General features: G+C 39.1%; 1 protein-coding gene and 1 long non-coding RNA gene across 2 annotated transcripts in view; one reads left to right on the top strand and one right to left on the bottom strand.

Annotated features, from left to right (window-relative positions):
• Positions 1 to 20,786, top strand: part of LOC111872255 (fatty-acid amide hydrolase 2) — a 31,261-nt gene extending 10,475 nt beyond the window's left edge. The window contains exons 4-11 of the mRNA XM_023865966.2: positions 2,533 to 2,750; positions 8,257 to 8,368; positions 11,403 to 11,560; positions 14,437 to 14,580; positions 16,040 to 16,141; positions 17,013 to 17,180; positions 18,176 to 18,358; positions 19,327 to 20,786. Of these exons, the coding sequence (XP_023721734.1) occupies positions 2,533 to 2,750; positions 8,257 to 8,368; positions 11,403 to 11,560; positions 14,437 to 14,580; positions 16,040 to 16,141; positions 17,013 to 17,180; positions 18,176 to 18,358; positions 19,327 to 19,434 (1,193 nt within the window). The 3' untranslated portion in view covers positions 19,435 to 20,786. The remainder of the gene's footprint in view (positions 1 to 2,532; positions 2,751 to 8,256; positions 8,369 to 11,402; positions 11,561 to 14,436; positions 14,581 to 16,039; positions 16,142 to 17,012; positions 17,181 to 18,175; positions 18,359 to 19,326) is intronic.
• Positions 1 to 22,469, bottom strand: part of LOC117282938 — a 71,109-nt gene that overhangs the window by 42,797 nt on the left and 5,843 nt on the right. The gene's annotated exons all lie outside the window — the stretch shown is intronic.

Genomic DNA, 22,469 nt, shown 5'->3' on the forward strand with positions numbered 1-22,469 from the left:
ATGCCGCTGTCAGTAGCTCCGGCCGTATAGGCCTGGGGTAGCATGGCAAGGTGATAATGAATTGTAAAACATGTGGAAGGACGCTGTAGTGGCCTAATTTAAGGAATTATTCCTGCATTTGCCTGAAGGGGCCGAGGAATATCCGGTTCCCTAGCTGAGGTTAGAAATAAGCACCTCATGAGTACAAATCAGAATTTTACAGCTTGAAACAGCTTCCTGGATGTCTTATCGTTTTGTGGGTGGTTGCCGACGTTTCGGAGAAGCTTGCTGCCTACTTGTTCAGGGTACAAGCTGGAGGTGGCAGGTTCCTTCATAACTTCGGTAACCACTCACAAGTTTACATAAGGTCACAACACAGGAGACCACAGTAAAAGTCTCCTCTTGAAAATATTAATATTAATTTATTTCCATTATATATACTGTCATATTTTGTGTTTTCATTATAATTATTTTTGTGTATTTCTATGTACTTGTGCTAACTTTGTAATTGGCCTCTGTGCTGTTAAGTTTGCACGTAAATAAACTGAAATTGAATAGGAATTTATAGTTAATCTGTAGTTTCAATCAAAAATATTTTTGTTTTGGGTAAGTACATTTTAATTTTGCGAGTCTCATCCATCGCGGAGGGAAACAGCCAAACGCCATAGGTCACGATATTTGGCAAAAATTTCTAGTTTAATAATTTACATTATCATTTTACAAAATTCCTTGGGTAAATATTGTAATTGCCGGTCACGGTAGCCGAGCGGTCTAAGGCATGCACTGTCTTCGCTCGCTCGGAAGCCGGGATCGTGGGTTCGAATCCCACTCAGGGCATGGATGTTCGTGTGCGTTTTTCTGTGTTTGTCTACAGGTAGAGGCCTTGCGACGAGCTGATCACCCGCCCAAGGAGTCCTACCGAATGTGTAAGATCTAGAAAAACCGAAGTGAACGGAGAAGTTCATGGAGGTAGGCCTAGGCCCACTGGGGCTGTAGTGCCAAGGGGAAAAAAATACTGTAATTATTACGCCTACAATCAAACCATACAAATTCACTGGTGGTAGTTTATCATACTGTCACGAATATACGGAATGACTATAGATGGGATTTGGATTGTAATTGTATTTATTGACCACTTACAGATCGTAATTACAAGTACCTACAACGCTATCATTAATTCATGCATTCTACAATTTACTACAGCCCGCAGCAAGTCTTTTCAGTCTGCTTTGTTTGTACCAGTCGTTTCTTGATAATGACTTCCAACAGCGGACGTTTCCTTTGCTCTGGGTTCCCATACTATCACCGCGCCTCGGCCACTAGCTTCTAAGAACAATAGTTCACAACAACTTAACTGCAGTTCTCAGACTAACTCACTACCTCTTCACTTCCCTGCACTGCATTGCACTGCACTAACTAGACTGTCAAAAACAGAGCAAACGTCAAAGTAAAAGTCAAAGATATTTTAAGACTGGCGGTTCCTCTAATCAGTTCGTCTTGGGGTGAAATCCCTTAAGACCCACGACCAGAGATTTTTTTCAACTTAATCCTCTCGGTAATAGTCCTTATGTAACACTTCTGATGAGAATATAGATTTGTCTCTTATGAACATGCTTGGCCTTTCGTCAAATGTACATGTCGCAAATAAAGCATGTTATTGAAAATTCTTGCTCTGTTAGTCAAAGTCAAACTCGATCAGTCGTGTGATATAGTCTTGGAGCGGACCATATAGAAAACACCGCCTCCAACAATACTTCCATTGTTGCGCGTGGGACGCTACCTAACAACGGCTGTTGTCTCGTTTTTTCTCGGTCGTTGCCTATCAGCGGGTCTATACGCCACAATATGCCTAACAGTCTAAAATAAATTTATGTTAATAATGTTCTGAGAAGCTGAATTTTTTAGTTACACTTCAAACTATCGAATTCTGGGACCAAACGCGGGTGTGCAAGGAAGTGACTTCTATCAGGGCACAGTTGTGGTAGAGCCCCTATATATATATATATACACACGTCAACACTAAAACAAAAGACCGACACTTTAACCTACTGCCACGTCAACTGAAAAATTATAGATTTTAAAGGAGCATAGAACATGCTACCAGTAACCTTGCATGAAGCTAATTATTTGTATATACGTAAAATGTGTGGATAAAGTTGCGGTGCCGTTTTCAAGCATAGTGATTTTGTAACACGAATGATACGTGTACAAGAAACGAAAGACTGACTTTGAAAATTTAACTACGTTCTTAGTGAAGCTAACTGTAAGCCCCATTTTTCATTGTGATCAGCTTTCTAATTCTGGATACATAATGGTAGGAACATCTAGATTCACACATTTAATAGTGTCTCGTGTTTCTTCATTTGAAATTGTCCATATCGTACATTTTCGCATATGACGTCACCCGATTTCTTAGTCCGATAGGTAAACGTCGAGCGGAGTAAGGTCCGAGGATCGAAGTGGCCAAGTTTTCGAATCTCCTTCTCCAATCAAGAGCCCCTGGAAATACTGAATTATATTTTCAGTTTCGATGAAATGGAAATAAATTTTCAGGTCTGAAGCACAGTGCTGGGCAACTACGATTCGAAGGGCGAAGGGCACAGGAAGACGCCGAGGCAGTGAAGCTCATGAGGGCTTCCGGAGCCATACCACTTCTTGTGACAAGCACTCCTGAGCTATGCATGATGATTGAAACTTACAACAAAATAATCGGGACTACAAATAATCCCTATGATCTCCGACGAACACCCAGTGGGTCATCCGGTGGAGAGGTAAGGATATGTCGTACTTTGCTTGCTATCTGAAACACGCTTTCCATGAAGCATTTATTCATTTTACAAAAGTAAGTTTCATTGGGATTCAACGATAGCCATATTATATTTTATTCAAGACCCGACAGAGGTACTCTCCACACACTACTGAAGTACGTTCCGCCTCCGTAAGCAGAATTAGGATGTGCACTGTCTTGTGGGAATTGCTGTCGTGTGGTCCGGTAGAAGTTCACCGACATTTCGGAGTTGTTTCTTGCCTTTGTTTGCCTGGCTGACTCCTCGAATATGAAGATGAATACAGCACGTTCCTTCGAAATTCTGTCCAATTTCTTCTGGACTACACAGCATCAAAACTCAGAAATACTCTTTCATAGACAAAGGTGTGAAAAATTCAAATACGTATTATAAAACCGGGAAATGTTTCAATTACATTTGTAGACACAAATTACTTATGATAAATTCACTTCTTATTTAAGACAGTGTTACCAAATATTTAAATGAACTTTGCGGTACCGATCAAAAATATAAAATTTTCTCTTTATCGCGTTTCGGTAAATAATTTTGTGCCAGTTTCTTTAACAGAATTAGGCAATAACACTGATTTGGGAGTTGTCAAACAGGATTGAGTTTTATAACATTTCATTTGAAATCTCGTCACCATGAAATAATTAGGTGTTTTTTAAAAATGATAGTTCCTAATTAAGTACGCATCTGTTGGAGTATTTATGGGGATATACATATTATAAAATATCTGTGGTGGAAAATTTGTCATGTACTCTTGAAGTAATAAAAGTAAATGCATTTAATATTGTGTAAAATGTAGAGACAGTAATTGGAAACGCTTACACATGTAACGTCTTCAAGGTTTCCGACAGGACAAGGTCATTTTTATACAAGTTCAACATGTGCCACTCCTAGAGATAACAAAAAATTAATAATATACTTGATGGATAAAAGTGACTGGTAAACCAGGGCGTCTAGAAAAAGGCAATATTAAAGTGCAATTGGGTGCGTGTTTTTGGTGATTAGTGTAGTGTAGTGTAGTGTAGTGTGGTGTGGTGGACTGCAGATCACAGTGGCCACGCCCTCTGAGACATGGACTGCCTTCGCCCACCCAAACACTGGGATCGTTGGTTCGAATTCCACTTTAGGCATGAATGTCTGTACGTTTACATTTTTGTGCTGTCTTGTGTATGCAGGTAGCGGCCTTGTGAGGGGCCGATCCCCCGTCCAAGGAGTCCTACCGACTGTGTAAGAGATCATGAAACTTAAAAGCGGCCAAGGCCCAACAAAAGGGCTATATAGCCATAGATAGATAGTATAGTGAGGCCGCGCCATAGCTCAAGCGGTTAGTCGCTGGCTTCCCAACGCGGCGGCCAGTGTTCGATCCCGGGAATGGTCAAGTGGGATTTGTGGTGGACAAACTGGCGCTGGGGCGGGTTTTCTCCGAGTACTTCGGTTTCCCCTGCCAATCTTCATTCCACCAAATTCTCCATCATAATGATCTCTAGGGGCAGGCTACAATAGGCCAATCAGTGGCTGCCGTGCCGAGTGGGCCCAGTTGGACTCCAACCCCCAGTAAGCGAATTAAAACAAATAAAAATAGATAGTATAGTGAATAGGCTACGTGTTTGAAAGACCGAGGATTTGATTCCCAGCATGGAGAAATTTTTCTTTTTTTCATAGCATCCATACCGGTTCTGGGGCCCACTCATTCTCCTCTTTGTGGATATCTTGGATCTTTCCCCTGGCAAAGAGGGAGTATGTGGCTCTTGAAGCTGTCCCCTCGCCTCCACCTCGTGCCCAAGTTAGGAATTCGTGGAACTATACTTCCACTCTTTCCATAGGTCCCCATGGAATGATAATTAAGCACAACACACATTTGCTTACTGCAATCAAGTAAGCCAGGATATGGTGCATCGTTGCGTTATGATGATTTCAGTTCTACAATATAACATTTCTTGAACAGTGTAACAGCTTTCGAGTACTTCGTAATACACGCGATTCTTAGCAAACGGCCGATTAGATAAGCCAGCAACTAGGTAGTGAAGCAGGTAGTTCGGTTGTCAGCTAGCCAGATGGACAGTCGGACAGTCATCTACGCAATCAGACAGTAAGGCAATATGCCAGTAAGTTAGCCAATGCTGTCAACGATACAGCTCTACATAAACAATGCACTAAACAGATTCCAGTGGCGCGTATGTTGAACATTGTTTCTGTCGTCTGTTTGCGTTACGAGCGACGAACTACGGCAAGTATATGAACGAATTTCATATGTTTTTTTTTCTTGGCACTACAGCCCCAGTGGGTCTAGGCCTACCTCCATGAACTTCTCCGCTCACTTCGGTTTTTCTAGATCTTACACATTCGGTATGACTCCTTGGGGAGGTGATCAGCTCGTCACAAGGCCTCTATCTGTACACAAACACAGAAAAACGCACACACACACACAAACTAAACATCCATGCCCTGAGTGGGATTCGAACCCACGATCCCGGTTTCCAAGCGAGCGAAAACAGGACATGCCTTAGACCGCTCGGCTACCGTGACCGGCGAATTTCGTATTTATTCATGTGAAATTAACAACAGCCAGTTCTTACAGTTGCCTGGTGCACGCCTCATTCCCATTTCACCGTCCGTAAACACTGGACCATTCGGCAGCACTGAACTTACGCAAAAATTCTATATGTATGTGACAGAGGTCAATTCATTTTAAGAATATAGCAATACCTCGCATAGTCCGGCTTCGATCAGTCCGGTTTTAAAAATTTCAAAACAAACTAAATTTTAGTGGAGCAAAATAAAAATAAATTCTAAAAAATTAGTACACAAAATTATTTTTAATACACAAATGATCGTTTTTTTTCGTAAAGTCAAGTCTCTTTTTGTGCGGTTTATTTTTATGTGGTTTTAAAGTTATGCGATACGATACATATTCAATTTTTTCTGGGGTTTCCCGTTGTATATGTTCGGGTCATTCGTTTTTGAGCTCTGACAACTATCGCTGGAGGAGGTGGGAGAGCACTGCTTTAACGGAATTTTGGAAGAGCTACAACATAAGAAACGTTATCGAAAATACAGGTGAAGCATGGCTTGAATTAACGGCAAGCAATATGAGGGCAGTATGGAAACATATCATACCACAATGTACAAATGTTTTCATTGGTTTTTAAACTGATTTTGCTGAAGTCACTAATAACATAGTGGAAACTGGACAGCAACTTGGTTTCAATGAGTTAGATTCCGTCAACGTAATTGAGTGCATCAAATCGAACACTAATGAACTAGATAATGAAACACTTATTAACAAAGATGAACAACGGGCTTATGAAGAACGGGAGGACAAGTTAGACAACGACGACTGTGTTGAAGTGCCTGCACTAGAATTAACAGCTGAACACCTATAAAAAATTACTGGAATGGGTGAAACCTTGTCAGAGCATATTATGGAAGTTGATCCCAATATTGAACGTAGCCTTACAATTCGCCGGATGATAAACAAAGCAATTCGTTGCTACAAGGAAATGTATGAAGAGAAAAGGCCAAAGTAGAAAAATGTGCAGACATCAATATTGCAACTTTTAGAGAATAAAAAATGAATTGTGAAAACATGAATTTTTTAAATTATTTCTAATAAAGACGTTCGAATTTATTAATCGCGTTTTATTTATTGAAAAACGGAGAATTTTTTCCGAACCAATTATCATTCTTTGTATGTATTTAGTTCCTCGATTGGTCCGGTTTCAAAGAGTCCGGGATATGGCGGAACCGATTACCCGGACTATGCGAGGTATTGCTGTATTAATTTTGACAGTCCAAAGTCTGTGGATTGTTTAGCTTAGACGCACGCATTGTTCCGGAAACTGCGTTCGTCTCCATAATTAGGTGCAAATAGGGGAAAGAATCCTACTCAATTGGTCCCGTTAGAAACAACTGGTCTCAGTCACAAAGTCCCGTGATTCAGAATAAATGTTCCCGAAGGATTTTTCCTTCCCCCCTTGCGCCTAACGAAGAACGAAAATTCAGCATCTGAAAGCTTGTGTGTTATAACTACCCCATAAAATACTATGCCCAACATAATACTGTCCAGTGTGTATGTTACTTTAGATGGGGTTTGGATTGGTAATTGGATGTATTGAACACTTACAGATCGTAAATTTAAGTACCTTATAGAGCTCTCGCTAATTCACACATTCTAAAATTCACTACAGGCGCACCAACTTTCCTCAGTCTGCCGTATCTTCGCCGGTTGTCGCCTGGTAACGGCTTCAATGCCGTAGCTTCCTCAGTTTTCGTGTTCACGTCTTTACTGCCTGGAGATTGTCTCACAACTAACTATACTATACCTGTCCCTTTTGTAACACCTCGGCAAAGACCGCACAGAAAACACCTCTCCCAATAGTTCTTCTATTGTTGCGTCACGCAGCTGTCGCGGACAGCATGGAGAACATCCCTTCCCAGTTATTCCATTAGTGTGTGTGTTGTCCTGTGTGTAGGTAGCGGCCTTGTGGCGGGCTGATCACTAGTCCGAGGAGTCCTACCGTCTGTGTAAATAAGATTACGGAACTAATGAAGAATCCAGGGCTCAACAAAGGGCTGTAGAGCCATTGATGAATAAATGAACGAATGAATAATTAATGTTGCTATCGACAATACTAATAACAGAGAATGCGTAGAATGAACGACAGCTAAAGATTCAAGAAGCCTCAATACAGCTTCGTCTACTATAATAAAAGAGATGTTCTAGAAGACAAAATCTCGTACCCACTAAATAAAGAAACTTCTTATTTGTAAATTTCCCTTCGTTGTCGGAAAACAAAATGCTTGAACTAATATGTTCTTAAGTTCTTCTGGAATACCGATTCTGATTTATTACTGCCGTGGGCAAGTATTTGAACTTTTCCAAGGATATATGAACTCCCTTTAGAGATTTGTCCTGCTTAAATACATATACGTAATTTTCTCTAGGGGGCACGCGGTAGCGTAGTTGGTTGAGGCAATATGCTACAAACCAGAATGTCGTGGGTTCTTGGTTTTTCTTTTCAATTGACCTAATCCTTCAAGTCGTACTATGGCCCTGGGGTTGACTCAGCCTCTAAGAGAAATGAGTACCAGGAATATTCTTGGAATGTTCTTGGGGGTAAAGGGCGGCCGGCGCGTAAGGCTGACAACCTTACTGCCATCTATGAGCCGATTGTCTAGAAAATGTGGGAACCTCAACATCTCACAACGCTATGGGCCTCCACGCCCTGTTACAGGGGTATCTTTACTGTATTTACTTACTTTTACGTAATTTTCTCTCAATTTATGTCTACACTAGAACATTTAGTATCGTCTAATAGAGCTTCTGTGTTTCTCTTCATAGCAATTTTTTTTTTTTTTTCGATTTTCTCGCCCATTAAATGATAATACCAATGTGACCCACACACTGAACTATGCACAATTGATTTCGCCTGTGCTGTATGATGTGGTTGTAACGTTGTTTAATTTTTGTCCCACTGTATAGGCGGCCCTGTTGGCTTCCGCTGGGTCGGTTATTGGTCTGGGCTCGGACATAGGTGGATCCCTACGAATTCCGGCAGCGTTCACTGGCATCTTCGCACACAAACCAACACCAGGTTAGAAATGTTGCGGGAATAATCCCTTTGAATATTTTCAAAACATATATAGGGGAATACACTGACACTAACAAAATACAAATCTCTTTTAAACATGTATGTAGGTCACATTAAAACAAGGTTTGAAAGATGTAAACTAGCCCAGAGGAATATTTTTTCCCGAACTTGTCCTCTACGACTTTGAATACCTCGCCGGCCTTGATATTATTCTAATTTATTATATTCATAAATTCCTTCTTAAAAGCTAATCACACTGCCCATTCCATACAGTTAATATTATTTTCCTTAGAACTCAATGAATGAGCATATAAATAAATATACAGATAAAATCTGTGTATCTTAATGAGATCCATGTCATGTAGTCCCCAATTTCTTACAAGGTCGGTCACATTTGAGGAGAATATGTATCTATCTATGGCTCTATAGCCCTTGTGGACCTTGGCCGTTTTTTCAGTTTCTTACACAGTTGGTAGGACTCCTTGGACCGGAGATCAAACCGTCGCAAGGCCGCTACCTACACACAGGACAACACACACAAATATATCCATGCCTTGAATGGGATTCGAAACCACGATCCCAGTCTTGGAGTGGGCGAAGACGGTTCATTCCTTAGACCGCGCGGCCACTGTGAGAGTTTGAGAAGCCGAGTTAAGATAAAATAAAACTTTCAAAACAGGAGAAGTTTTAAATATACCCCATTCTTTCCTTTCATAATATATAAGAAGTTGACGCATATAAGGAAAGGCGTCCCCGTTTGTCTGCCTGCCTGTTCGCAAGTTTCAATTACAGAATTACCGAATATGTTTCGATTAAATACTGTCACGTGTAGGACAGTACTCGTGATGAGAATAACGGGCTCTAGTTCGGATGATTGGATTTATTGGCACTTCGGTTACAATCTCTCTTAATTACAATTAATATTGCACTATCACCGAATTACATATTTGACAATTCACCGTTGCATACGTACTAGGATCCTATATCTTCACTAGTCGTCTCCTAGCAACGGATCTCAGTATAGACACTATCACTTCAAATCACTAGGACGGCTTCTTGTCTACAATCACTCTGTACTCCCGTGTCTTAATCTGTACTCAGTTAATCTTCACAATTCATGCTCCATTCTCGTCCTTGAACTCTCCTGGACTCTCCACTTTGTCGCTGTCACTAAAAAATTAAATTTGTTAGGTCGAAGTCAAAGTCACATCACGACTGACGGTCGGTCAGTCAGTCAGTCTTGGTGACGGTCATGCATGTAACTGTCGTTATACAGCCTCCGCATTGACCACGCAGAAAACACAGCCTCTCTTGTTGAAACATGTTTACAGAACCAGGGCAACGGTCGCGGAGCGGACCACATAGAAAACACTCTCCTCCTTTGTCAACAGTATTGCGTCACTTAACAACTACTTGTAGCATAGCCAACAGCGAACACAGTTTCCATTGTTGCGTATTCACGGAAACGTGTTTATCGAGCCTTCGCCTAGAAACGCTTTGGGCGTCCACGTTACATTACTGATCCACACTAAAGGTTACAGGATGAAACAAACAGTTATACTTATCTGCACAATTTAATCCATAATTTTAAACAGAATATTTTTTAATGTCTAAAAACTGTCCCATGACACGTCATAAAGAAAGTTAAAACTAAATCCATGGAGCACAGTTACTCTTAATAAATTTAGAGTTGATTAGTTGATTAAGAATTTCCTCATCTCTCTTGAAACCGAAAGTTCATTGCCACGTCCACAGGGCTTCCCTATCTACCTATCTAACTACCTACCTACCTACCTATCTAGCTACCTACTTCTCCACCACTTCCCATCCTAAGACAGAGTCACCCAAAACTACAACCCATTTTTCTGATTCGTAGAAACCATTTCAATGTTATTCTTTCATCTATGACTACGTCCACTTAGTGGAATCTCTCATTCAGATCTTCTGACTGAAATGTTTTATGCATTTCTCATCACTGCAGAACATACCACATAGATTCTCGCATATATCTCAATGACGCCTATAACTTTAATTGTAATTCCACGTGGAGAATATTTACATAGAGACATGGAGAAAAATTATGGTATTATACAATACATCTGTAAAGCAATGATGTTTGCATATATAAATTTATATCTGCAATAAAAGAAAACCGAGACGAAATAGGGGAGGACTACGTAGAACGGCTGAGAACACATTTGGAAATCACGTATACTTCCAGCTGTATGGTGTTATAGGGCCATGAAGAATTGGGGGGGGGGGTTCAAGCAATATTCTTATAAATTCTCAAAAAAATACTCCCAAAAAGTTAAGTCGAAATATTATTTTATTCTCTCCTACTAGGAATATTGCTACAAGCCTTCAAGGGACCATTCACTTGGTGGTTATAATACAGTAACAGTACATACAAATGCCTATTATATTTTAAGAGTGTCATTGACTGCACAGATCTTAGATTCTTCTGCCATGACTCTAGGCGTCGGATATTCTTATATTTGTATTACTTTAGACTAAGTTACTAACAAGTGGTATTTTGTATAAATTTTCTACTTGAAGCGAAGCCATGGCTTTGAAACATGGTGTGAAAATTTCAAAAGTGCCTGCTGAAGGTACTATTTTTTTTCCCCACTGGCTCTACAGTCCCCTTAGGTCCTGGCCTCTGATTTTTCAGTTTCATGATAGTTTCACAGACGCTAGGACTCCTCAGACAAGTGATCAACTCGTCGTAAGACCTCTACCTAAACACAGGACAACACAAACCCAGAATAAACGCTCACACATACCCAACATCCAAGCCTTGTGTGGGATTCGAACCCACGATTCAGGATTCCGAGCAATTGAGGACAGTACATGTCTCAGGCCGTTCGACTATCGTGACCGGCTGATGAAGGTATTAAATAATCCCATTAATTTGGTCCTAGCAAACGGTTCTAGTCTGCTAGCATACCGTTAGTAAAGAAAGAATGAAATCTACATTAAGATCATCCACTTTTCAAATGTTCTAATTCATACACACATCACATTCCTATGTTTTCAGGTGTCGTGTCACATTCGGGTCACAATCCTACTTCAACAGACGAAAACTGGGGTAGGTTTTTCACCATTGGTCCAATGTCGCGGTACGCGGAAGATTTGGCAGCGATGCTGAAAGTCCTAGCACATGAAAATGCCGATAAACTGCAATTAGATGAAAAGGTAAAGAATAATGTTATTTATGCTCACGGCTATTAGATGTCTCGTAACAACTCCTGGATCTGTGCGTTACTTTGGCTTCAGAAAATGGAGAGGTATTATATTATTTTTACCTCCAGATTTCTGAGAGTAAGTAGAGAAATATTTTATTTACTTTTGAATTTTAAGTCTTATTTCAGAGGTGTAACTGCTACTTGAATGGGGGCACGCAGTAGCGTAGTCGATTGATGCACTACACTACAAGCCGGAAGATCGCGGGTTCAAGTCCCGATGAGGTCATTGGATTTTTTTTCAATTGACCTAATCCTTCTAGCCGCACTATGACCCTGGGGTCGACTCAACCTTTAACAGAAATGAGTATCAGGAATATTCTTGGAATATTCTTGAGGGCAAAGGGCGGCCGGTGCGTAGGGCTGACAACCTTGCCGCCATCTATAAGCCGATTGTCTAGAAAATGTGGGAATCTCAACATCTCACAACCCTATGGGCCTCCACGGCCTGTTACAGGGATATCTTTACTTTACTTTACTTTACTTGTGACTTGCATTACTAGATCTTATATTACTAAGAAAATATAACAATACCCATTTATTTAACTAATACCGTGGTGAGAAAAACGTGTGTCTACATCCACATCCCATAAATCTTCATGGCATATGCTTGATTAGTTGAGCACAGGGACAATTGGACCTCTGACGAGAGGACGGGTATGTCTTTTGTTAGAGTCATTGTCTGCAGTAGTAAGTCATTTGTCATAATGTGAAGGATATTTACATTTTATATGTTATGTATGTTTATAACTGTAAAATGAGGAGCTTCATAACTAGTACTCTCCTCCAAGTAAAATTAGAATGATAAAGTCAAGGAGGAGATGGGCAGGGCATGTAGCACGAATATGGGAGAAAAGGAATGGATATAGGTGGGAAAGCCAGAAGGAAAGAGACCACTGGGAAGACTAAGGCGTAAGTGGGTGGACAATATTAAAATGGATCTTAGAGAGGTAGGACGGGATGGTATGCATTGGATTAATCTGGCTCAGGATAGGGACCAGTGGAGGACTCTTGTGAACACGGCAATGAACCTTCGGATTTCATAAAATGTTGGAAAATGCATGTTAATCAATGTATATAAAATATATACAGGGCTTCTGTCAGTCCAGGCTCAGTACAGCAGATTATGCCCTGTTTCTAGTAGCTTACGCTACGACGGCAGTCTAAACACTTGAACGGTCGTATGCTTGACCGCCTCCAAGTTTAAGCCTCTTATACTTTCTATGGCTGCTTCGCCTTGTCCAGTATTGTGAACGCATTCGTTGTCGAGATTTTGTATGACTTCTGCTTGTTGCCTGCATAATTTTGTTATATAATCATATACGTGCGTAATTTTGAAAGCCATGTTTAAGTCGGGAACCGGTATGTGCCTTGGAAAATTGCCAATGGTGCGGAGAACCTGTTTTTGTAGGCACTGCAATTTCTTTACATGGGTATTTGCCGCGAATTCCCAGGCGGGACTAGCATAAGTCATTACAGATCTAATGAGAACTTTGTGGAGGGTCAGTTTAATGTTAGCGTTTAATCGCTCACTTTTGAATATGGAATACAATCTAATAAATGTTCTGAAGGCCTTGGCTTCTATCATTTCTATGTGCAATTTCCATGTAACCCTCCTATCGAAGATTACACCGAAATATTTTACACTATTTACAAATTGCACACAGACGGCAAAACAGGGAACGCAAATTCAGACTTACTCCGTGCAACAGGATGCTGCAATTTAATATTAGAAACACACTCGTTTTTTCTATACTTTTAGGTGTTGCTTAAGGTAACTTTCGTTCTTCCAAATTTTATATATTACGTAGAAACTGCAATATAGTTAAATTATTGTGGCAGGTATTCGAGAACTTTGTAGCAATATGTGTTTCAAATAAGCTCTCAGATTTATTAAAGTGCAAAATCCAGAATCTAGTCAATTATGACAGAAAAGTGGATATCCAATAATGAAGCTACGTACGAATATTCGAAAACTATAACAGGACTTGAATTGCATTAATGGCCTCGCATCGAAAGTTTGGAATTCAGTTCGTCACTTACCTCATCACAGAAGAAATTAACGTATTTTAACTGCTAATTTTGTTTTCCTTCTTAAGCAATCTCGTTTCACTGACTGTAGCTTTTGTTTGGATTCTGACAAAAATAAAAATTATTGTAGTTCATAAAGACTGCCCTGAAAACCATGAAGATCAATTTAGAATAATTTCCAGTAGTTACCTGCCTGTCATATGGTGTCTAGATTTCTATAAATGAATTCTGGACACTTGAGAGTTCATAGTGTGCTATACGGTTTTATGGTTTTGGGTAACTGATATGAAGTTATGAATACTGGTTAATGGGATAGGACCAAGATGAAAAATTTACAGAGATGTAATAGAGGAAATTGGGATTACGTTTGAAAGCTTCAGAATTTATGGGGGTTTAATATGACATACAAAATTTAAAATTCCTTATTATTTAAAAACTCTGTACCAGGGGAAAGGAGATAATCTGCACAACCCTACCAGTAAACAGACAATCAGACAAGCCTCGTATTCAACAATTTCGAGTTCGACCCCAACCACTGCCACTCATGTCGAAGTAGAAATTAAGCCCAATAAAAATGGAAAACACTCGCAACGAGACAGCAGCAGAGAACACTGTCGAAATTTCTTTCCGTAACCGACGTATCTCGGACATCGAGCAGTGTCCGGCTGTACCCATAAGCATATAAAGGATTAATCACAATCACATATACAGAGAAGCGTTAAAAACTGCATGACATGATTCTGAAAGTGTAATCTCCCGTAAATTAATTGCTTCTTCACCTTTGTTTTGAACAAACAGGTCGATATCCGCACGATTAAGGTTTACTACATGCAAGATGATGGAGGCTCTGTTCTAACGAACGGCGTTAGTAGAGAAATAAAGGAAGCCATAGCGAGAGTTGTGGAGTACCTACAAACAACCCACGCTATTGTAGCACAAAAGGTGAGTGGAAATTACCCCTCTAAATATGCTTCTAGCTTGACAATTTAATCGGAAATGAAACAGAATAAATTGTATTTATCTCATAGCACCACATTTGTTCGCCTTCTTGTGTATGGGTTTATTGTATCTTCGGAGATATTCCTGTAAACATTTTGCATATTTCCTTTCATACAAATAATGTGAACTTGAACTCTACCATTTCAGCCGCTTGGCGATCTCACATATCCGTATTTACCTTTATATTTGCCCATAACCTGCTATGAAAACCTAGATATATATGTGAAGATATTTCAATGTGGATCTCAAGAGATATTGGAGAGAGTGCTATGGACTGGATTTATGTATCTAATGATAGAGACCAGTGGAGGGCTATTATATACACGATAATGAACCTTAGAATTCCACAAATTGTTAGATAATTCTTGAGTAGCTTAACGACTGGCGATCTCTCAAGAAGGGCTCAAGCTCAGTGGAATTAGTTTTGGGCCTATTTCATACCAGCGTACTATTTCCTTGCGATATGATACACGGTGAGAATATTCCTATCTGAAGACAAAGAGAGAGTCTGCATCTACTAACAAAGCCAGACGTACACAGTATTACCAAAATGGCGCAGGGATTACAAGAAGGAACTGCTCAGCATTTAAATTACAATTATGTTCCTCGGAGGTAAAAAGTAATTTATCTCTTATAGTAATTTAAAAAATAGAGCAACTCCTATTATTGAAATAATCTATTTAATTCTAAAGAAAGTTTAGGTGACTGAAAATTAATTTAACTTTCAATAGAAACAAGCATGTATGAATTTAAATAGCAAAAATATAGCCTAGACTGTGCTAAATCATATCCGAAAAATTGCTTAACACTTTAGATACAGTTGTCTTAGTTGTCATCACAGACACCGTATCCAGCTTACTGACAGTTGTAAGTAAAATTTTGACGCTACATTTTCGAGGTTGTGTGTATAGACTCTATTGGTTGAGTTTATTAAATCCAGCAGACAAATTTCACTGTCATTAAATCTGCTGTCTCCAGTTTCCTTAACTTTCTTTTGTTCAATCAGTCCTTCTGTCCCACTTTCGAATCTCTATTTTTCTAACGGGCGATAATTGAAATCCCTCTTTAGGATATGGTTCCCCTCCACTTTTTCAACCTGCTCTGCTATCCGGAAATTAACTTCTCATCTGCATATTTCTTAAAGGAACAAATGAATATCTTAAAGAAAATTAATAATTCAGGAATTCCATGTAAAGCTCAAAGGTAAATAAACAGTATAATTAAATTAGAATCTTCACAAAATGAAGTTTGAGTAACAAACTTACAGCATAAATAATTGGTCCAATTTGTAAATTCTTCAGTTTATCTCCAGTATCCGTTCAAGTTTTCTGGTTTTCATTCATAAAATACTTTGAACCAATCTACTGTATATCAAATAATACCCTCTCTACTAATGTTTCAGGTTGACATTAAGGAGATGAGACATGCGAACGCTCTCTCAGGCCCAATAATTATACAACTAAATGGCATTACATCAGTTCACAGAACGGACGTTCATCCTAAGGTATGCAAGTTCCATAGAATTCGTTTAGTCTGATAACAGTCAGTAGGTTCAATAACGAAGGTATTAAACAGAACTCTTGTTGATTTACAGTGAAAATAGTGGCATTTCCTGTTAGCATTACGCTATGTTCTACAGGAAATGCTATAAGGGAGCATACTGTAACTACGCTAAACTATAATTACATAAGCACAGGGTCCCAAAGACCTAAACCAATTTTAGTGGTGTGAATTTTAATTTGTACCTACCTTTAGAAACGTAGGTCTACGTGTTTGTTTTAAGCGTGGTATAAACGGAGCATAATTTGAATCTTTGCTATACGCAACCCCCCGAACTCTACATCCGCTGCTGTAGTTCCAAACTTACGAATCCCTGTTTAATGGAAGACATCCAAGTCTCTAGTTTTTATTTTGTTGTCACGACGCTGTCGGTATCGGACACTATACAGCGCCTAATGGAAGGATGATTAATGCAAGAATAATTGGAATTAATGTGGAGGGAAGCGGTTGTGGCCTATTTCAATGTAAGCACGAAAACCTTGTGTCAGGATCGTAGGTTCCCCGACCGAGATATGAGATGGGCACCTCCTAAATATGTCAGAATATTTACCGCATGAAGTAGCGTATGTTACTTCAGCATTTTGTTCTTTTACTCTGTTAATTTGGTTGTGATAACAAGAAAATTACATCAAAGTCAGTTGATGGAACTGCATGTTACATTAAGAAGCAAACGATTATAATCGTTACAATTAAAACATTCGACGGCAATTGGCATTTGTACACGTTCTCCGCACAAACATTCTTAGGAAGGTTTTGAAGCTATAAGATTTGGATCAGTAATGTCATTTTATTCTCTCTGTTCCACGATCACGCAGCCATGGGGGAGCATCTTCATGGATCTGCTGAGGTTCTGCACTTGTCTATCAGACTGTACATTCACTACGATATGTTATGCAATACTGAAAAAGCTATCCCTCTTAATTCCCACAGCAAAACTTCAAAAGCTGAAAAACAGGAATGAAAGTCTCAAGAAGGAATTCTCTGTAAGTTCTTACAGTTAAGTAACCAACATTTTTAAGTTCTTGATATTAGCACACCCGTTTTTACTCTGCTTCATATTAGGCCTGACAACTGAGAGTTTAAAAAAGAATACACATTTCTGTACTGAAAGAAAAGCATTAAATATTGAACATTTGTACAATTCACTCAATTTAACAAATTTAATAAGAATTAACACGAATCACGAAGTTTAATAAATTGTTATACAGAGTGTCGGTAATTTTTTTATTCCGAGGTAAGTATTACAGCTCTTCCGTACGGGAGACATCATTTCTTAAAATTACGGAATTTTTCGGTAAAGATAAATAAGATGGAGATATACTGCCAATTTTGAAATCTCTGAGAATTTGACTTTCAACTGATACCGGTGGGGTACGCGGTAGCGTAGTTGGTTGAGGCACTATGCTACAAGCCGGAAGGTCATGGATTCAAGTCCCGATGAGGTCATTGGATTTTTTTCAATTGACCTAATCCTTCCAGCCGCACTATGGCCGTGGGGTCGACTCAGCCTCTAACAGAAATGAGTACCAGGAATTAATTAAATAAATTTACTGGGGAGTAAAGCGCGGCCGGCGCGTAAGGCTGACAAACTTACCACCATCTTTGAGCCGATTGTCTAGATAATGTGGGACCCTCAATGTCTCACAACCCTATGGAACTTCACGGCCTGTTACAGGAATAGCTTTACTTTACTTAATGATACCGGTTATATATGGGTGTGCTCTGTAGTTTCCTCGTATTTTATCCCCGAAAATGTATCAGTCATTTACGGACACACTGTATTATCAAATCCCTTATTTCAGATTGTTCAAGTGGGCCCACTCAATATGTAGCTTTAGGCTCTGTAAACCTTTAACCTCAATTAACATGTAGGCAGTTCTCATTGACTCTCAGCACAACGTAGCACAAATTAATTCCGTATTCAGATCATTTCAAGAGTCATTTGTGCTGGAAAAAATAATTATGTGTATTTTCACAGCAACTGCTTGGGAACAACGGCGTATTTCTGTACCCTACGTTTATCGACTGCGCTAACTTTCATCTCGAATCTTACTACAAAATGTTAAATCTCTCGTACACGATGATAATGAACGCACTGGAATTGCCAGTCACGAATTGCCATGTTGGCATGAATAAACAAGGCCTGCCGATTGGAATTCAGGTAAATATTTTTTTCTTAATTCCCTTCTCATATCCTAACTATTTTCTGAAACAAAGGACTGATTGCCAAGCTTAGTAGAGACCTCTGGATAGATGGCTTTTTTTATTTCTAATAAATCAATAATTAATTTAGGCCTAATCGCAGTAATATATATGAAAGTAAATATTTAAAGAATTTGAAGTTTTAAGGGTGCAGAATATTTTTCTGCACACCACCACAATATATAATATATACACGTAAATATGGACGTACTATGAATCAGGTCGTGTGCACCAGATAATATCACACGGCAGCCTCTTCTATTCTCTCTGGACAACTTGTTGGAAAAGAATTTCGTGTCATTGGACTTTGTGTGCTTTCCCTGTACAGCTTGCAATCATGGTTACGCGTCCTTGACCGCCTCTTGTCAGACAGAATACCGCAGCCTGATACTTATAATTCTGTCATGGATCTACTGTATTAAAAGTTAAATGTAAGGTTAAACTTGTGCCTGAGTACTATACACTGGCAGCGTGGAGATGAAACTCCACTCATTCCTAAGCTCGAAACTACATGAAAGTGAATGGGCAGTTTCACGATCCGGCTGATTTATTCCTTGGGAAAAAAATTACCATGTCATTTGTGTAGGGAGCTGATACGTCTTCTAGGCTGCTCTAGGCTTAATGACCGAGAGTAAGGCCATGCCTGCCCTGGAAACAGAATTGCGGTCGTAAAGCCAGAAAGGAGTCAATTTGCTGACTGGTATTATATTAGAGTACTCGGAGGCTATGCAAAAGTAATTAGACTCTCTGGTTGTTATAACAGGCACCTGTCGAACTACAATGCATATTGTTTGTGATCCTTCATATCTGTCCCATTACGTAATATAAGAAGTAAGTAATATTGTCGTAGTTTTTAAACTTCTTGCAAAATATAACCCATCACTGGTTGTAATAAATCACCCTGCTATGCTCTTTTATTCCGTACAGGTTGTGGCTGCACCCTTCCAAGACCGGCTGTCACTTGCAGTAGCCAAAGAAATAGAAGTTGCGTTTGGAGGGTGGGTGGAACCCCCTGCTTCAGAAAAGGTGGCCTGACAAGTGTTGTACCCAATCTACAAGCCTGAAAGAGCCTTCTTGTCTAAACTAAAGTGTGGTTTATTCCCAATTATTCTGAGGTCCATAAACGTGAATACATCAGCATGAAGCAAGGAGCAGGGAGCAGAAACTCCTCTTGGCATTGTCTCGATGAAGCTACGCCGGATATTACATTCATTTTGACATGACATTTGCTCAGTAAACTCACTGTCATTGTTGGGAGAGGTCAGCTTTCATATGATTTTCCAAACTTTAAGGCTACAGAAAGCCATCATAATCATCAAAATTATCAACATGAAGAACAAGACAAGAGAAATGTAACAAAATGAAAATCTTTTCAAAAGAAGTGAGCGGTGATGTACTAAATCACTGGGAATTACAACGCCACGGACTTAAGCAAAAAGAAATGACAGAATCCAAAGGATTGTTCTAGATAATTGTATATCATTTATATACAATATATATACTTCGTTTTTTTATTGAATCGGACTTAATTTTTTAGAATATTACGCTTAAGTTAATTTTGTTGAACACTTAATACAATCATAAAAGCTTATTGTTTTATATTTATATTACTGATATTATACAGTGATACGGTAGCCTTGCTGAGTTAAAAAATGTTCCTAGAGAAGTATGGAATTGGGGATAAGCTTGCGTGGGCCTCGCTAAACACTTCCAATAATTAAGAAAATGTGGGCCTACATATAAATTAAAAATTCCAATTCCAATTTTATTAACAGACACTCTAATACATACGAGTAAATAATATCACACGGACGCCGACAGAAAATACTGAAGTCTGAGATGCATTCAAATGTATACCAAATGCATGCATATTTAATTTCGAGTCCAGAACAACATGACTGTCATTTACACATAATGACTGGATTACTCAGCCGTGGCAATGCATGAAGAAATAAACTTCACTGTCCCAGGATGTTGCAACTGCGGACGGGTGGAAGGACATTCTTAAAGCAACTTTAAGGAGGCGGATGTGAGACTGTGGACTGAGTGTTCCAGGCCCAAGGCAGAGACAACTTGATGGCTCTTCCGAATATCATAATATACAAGTATCTTGGGATTCCACAAAATGCGGAGAATTTCAGGACTAGCTAAGTTACTACTAACTTCCCAATTATGACTCAGTTCTTTGAACATTTTAGTTAATGCTTAAGAAATAATTGAATATGTTTCATTTGTTGCTGTCTAGACTACAAACTACTGTTACATTTTGTAGCCACAAAACGAGGGTTGTTGAAACAGATTTTGTTTTACTAACAAAATGAAGAAAGTTATTTAGAAAAAGTGTCTAAGGCCGCGCCATAGCTCAAGCGGTTAGTCGCTGGCTTTCTAACGCGGCGGTCCGGGTTCGATCCCGGGTCTGGTCAAGTGGGATTTGTGGTGTACAAAGTGGTGCTGGGCAGGTTTTCTCAGAGTACTTTGGTTTCCCTTGCCAATCTTCATTCCACCAATTGCTCCACAATCATCCTCACCTATCATCTGGGGTTGGTACAATAGGCCAGAAATGGCCGCAGTGCAAGGGACTTAGTCCCACAACAGAAGCATTAAAAAAAAAGAGTGTCTAAGAAACCTAGCTAAGTTGCACAGAACGTAAGTTACTAACTCGTGGTTTTCTGGGCCATGGGGATTTTGAACTTACCTAAATCCAAAAGTATGGCGATTGTTTATCTAATTTGTTTGTAAATATTATGATATTGATTCCAAGTCCTACAGCTGAGTTAAGTGTGGTGTAAACATTGGACTCATGGCAAGTACATAGCATGTGTAAACTCTTCAATTAAGAAAAACACTTGCGTGCATGTAACTGTATCAGAAGTCTACACTCACTACCACCGTTTCTAGTATAAGTTCTTGGCTCGATGAACCCTGTTATTTTCACTTTTAACGTTCTAGCCAGTTCCAAAACCGTATTTTCACTGGTCACTGATAGTTGTATTGTATGTAGAAAGATTCATCATGGGTTTTAATGAATGGAATTTTTTTATTTTTCCAAAATAATTAATTAAAAATAATTTCTATCAACACTCTAAGATACAAGCAAAATACAAGTATACCCTTTACAAGCACACTTGAAATTCACCTTCGTCATTGGTGTTGTCTGCTATCGAAAATTGTTATCACCAGCACTACGACGTAGCTAGTGTGACGCAAAAAAAAATACATTTCTACTATCCCAAATTGTTGCATAATCATTTGTATCCACGGAATCCTGAGAAAGATCTACATTTATGTCGACGGCAAATATACCGAAAATTTCACAGAATGTTTTTGTCGCAATAATCAGAATGATATATAAAAATCAATGCAAAAACATTTCGAATTTACAGTGTAACAAAGCCTTATATTCACCTCTATATGAATATACTTGAATAGAATTTTAGTGAATGGAATTTTCTCTGGTGAATTCGTATCACATCTAAATATGACATATTTCATAAACACGCTACTTAAGAGTATGTATGTACTTCTTTCATAGTGAAAATTGTCTATGTATTCGATGAAAAATCAACTTTAATAAAAATCATTTGTTTGTTATTCGTACTACATAAATTACTAGTCTGTAACGCAAAGAATAATAAAAAGTTACAATCACAAAGCTATACCGCATTTAAAGCTGTGTACTATAATATTTTTTATGCATTGCACAAAATCTTATTTCACACTAATATAATAAATATATTTAGTTGTTCACACAATAATTATAAGATTCAGTTTCAGAATGAGGGCTGAGGTAGCTCAGTCGATATAGCGACTGGCTACCGGCTGAACGGTCGGACCGAGAGATTTTCTCTTCTCCACAGAGTTTATAACGGATCTGGGGTCCGCCCAGCCTCTTATCGAATGGGTGCCGGTGCCACTTTTCTCGGAGGTAAAGCAGCCTGGGCGTGAAGCTCACCACTCATCCTCATCTGTTACCGAGTCGAAGAATGGAGGAGCTATATATTCACTCTCTCTTGCCTATTCATGTTAAGATGCTTAATTAATTAAGCACAGAGACAACTTTAATTTTACAT

The sequence above is a fragment of the Cryptotermes secundus genome, unplaced genomic scaffold (genome assembly GCF_002891405.2).
Source record: "Cryptotermes secundus unplaced genomic scaffold, Csec_1.0 scaffold941, whole genome shotgun sequence".
Classification (NCBI taxonomy): domain Eukaryota; kingdom Metazoa; phylum Arthropoda; class Insecta; order Blattodea; family Kalotermitidae; genus Cryptotermes; species Cryptotermes secundus.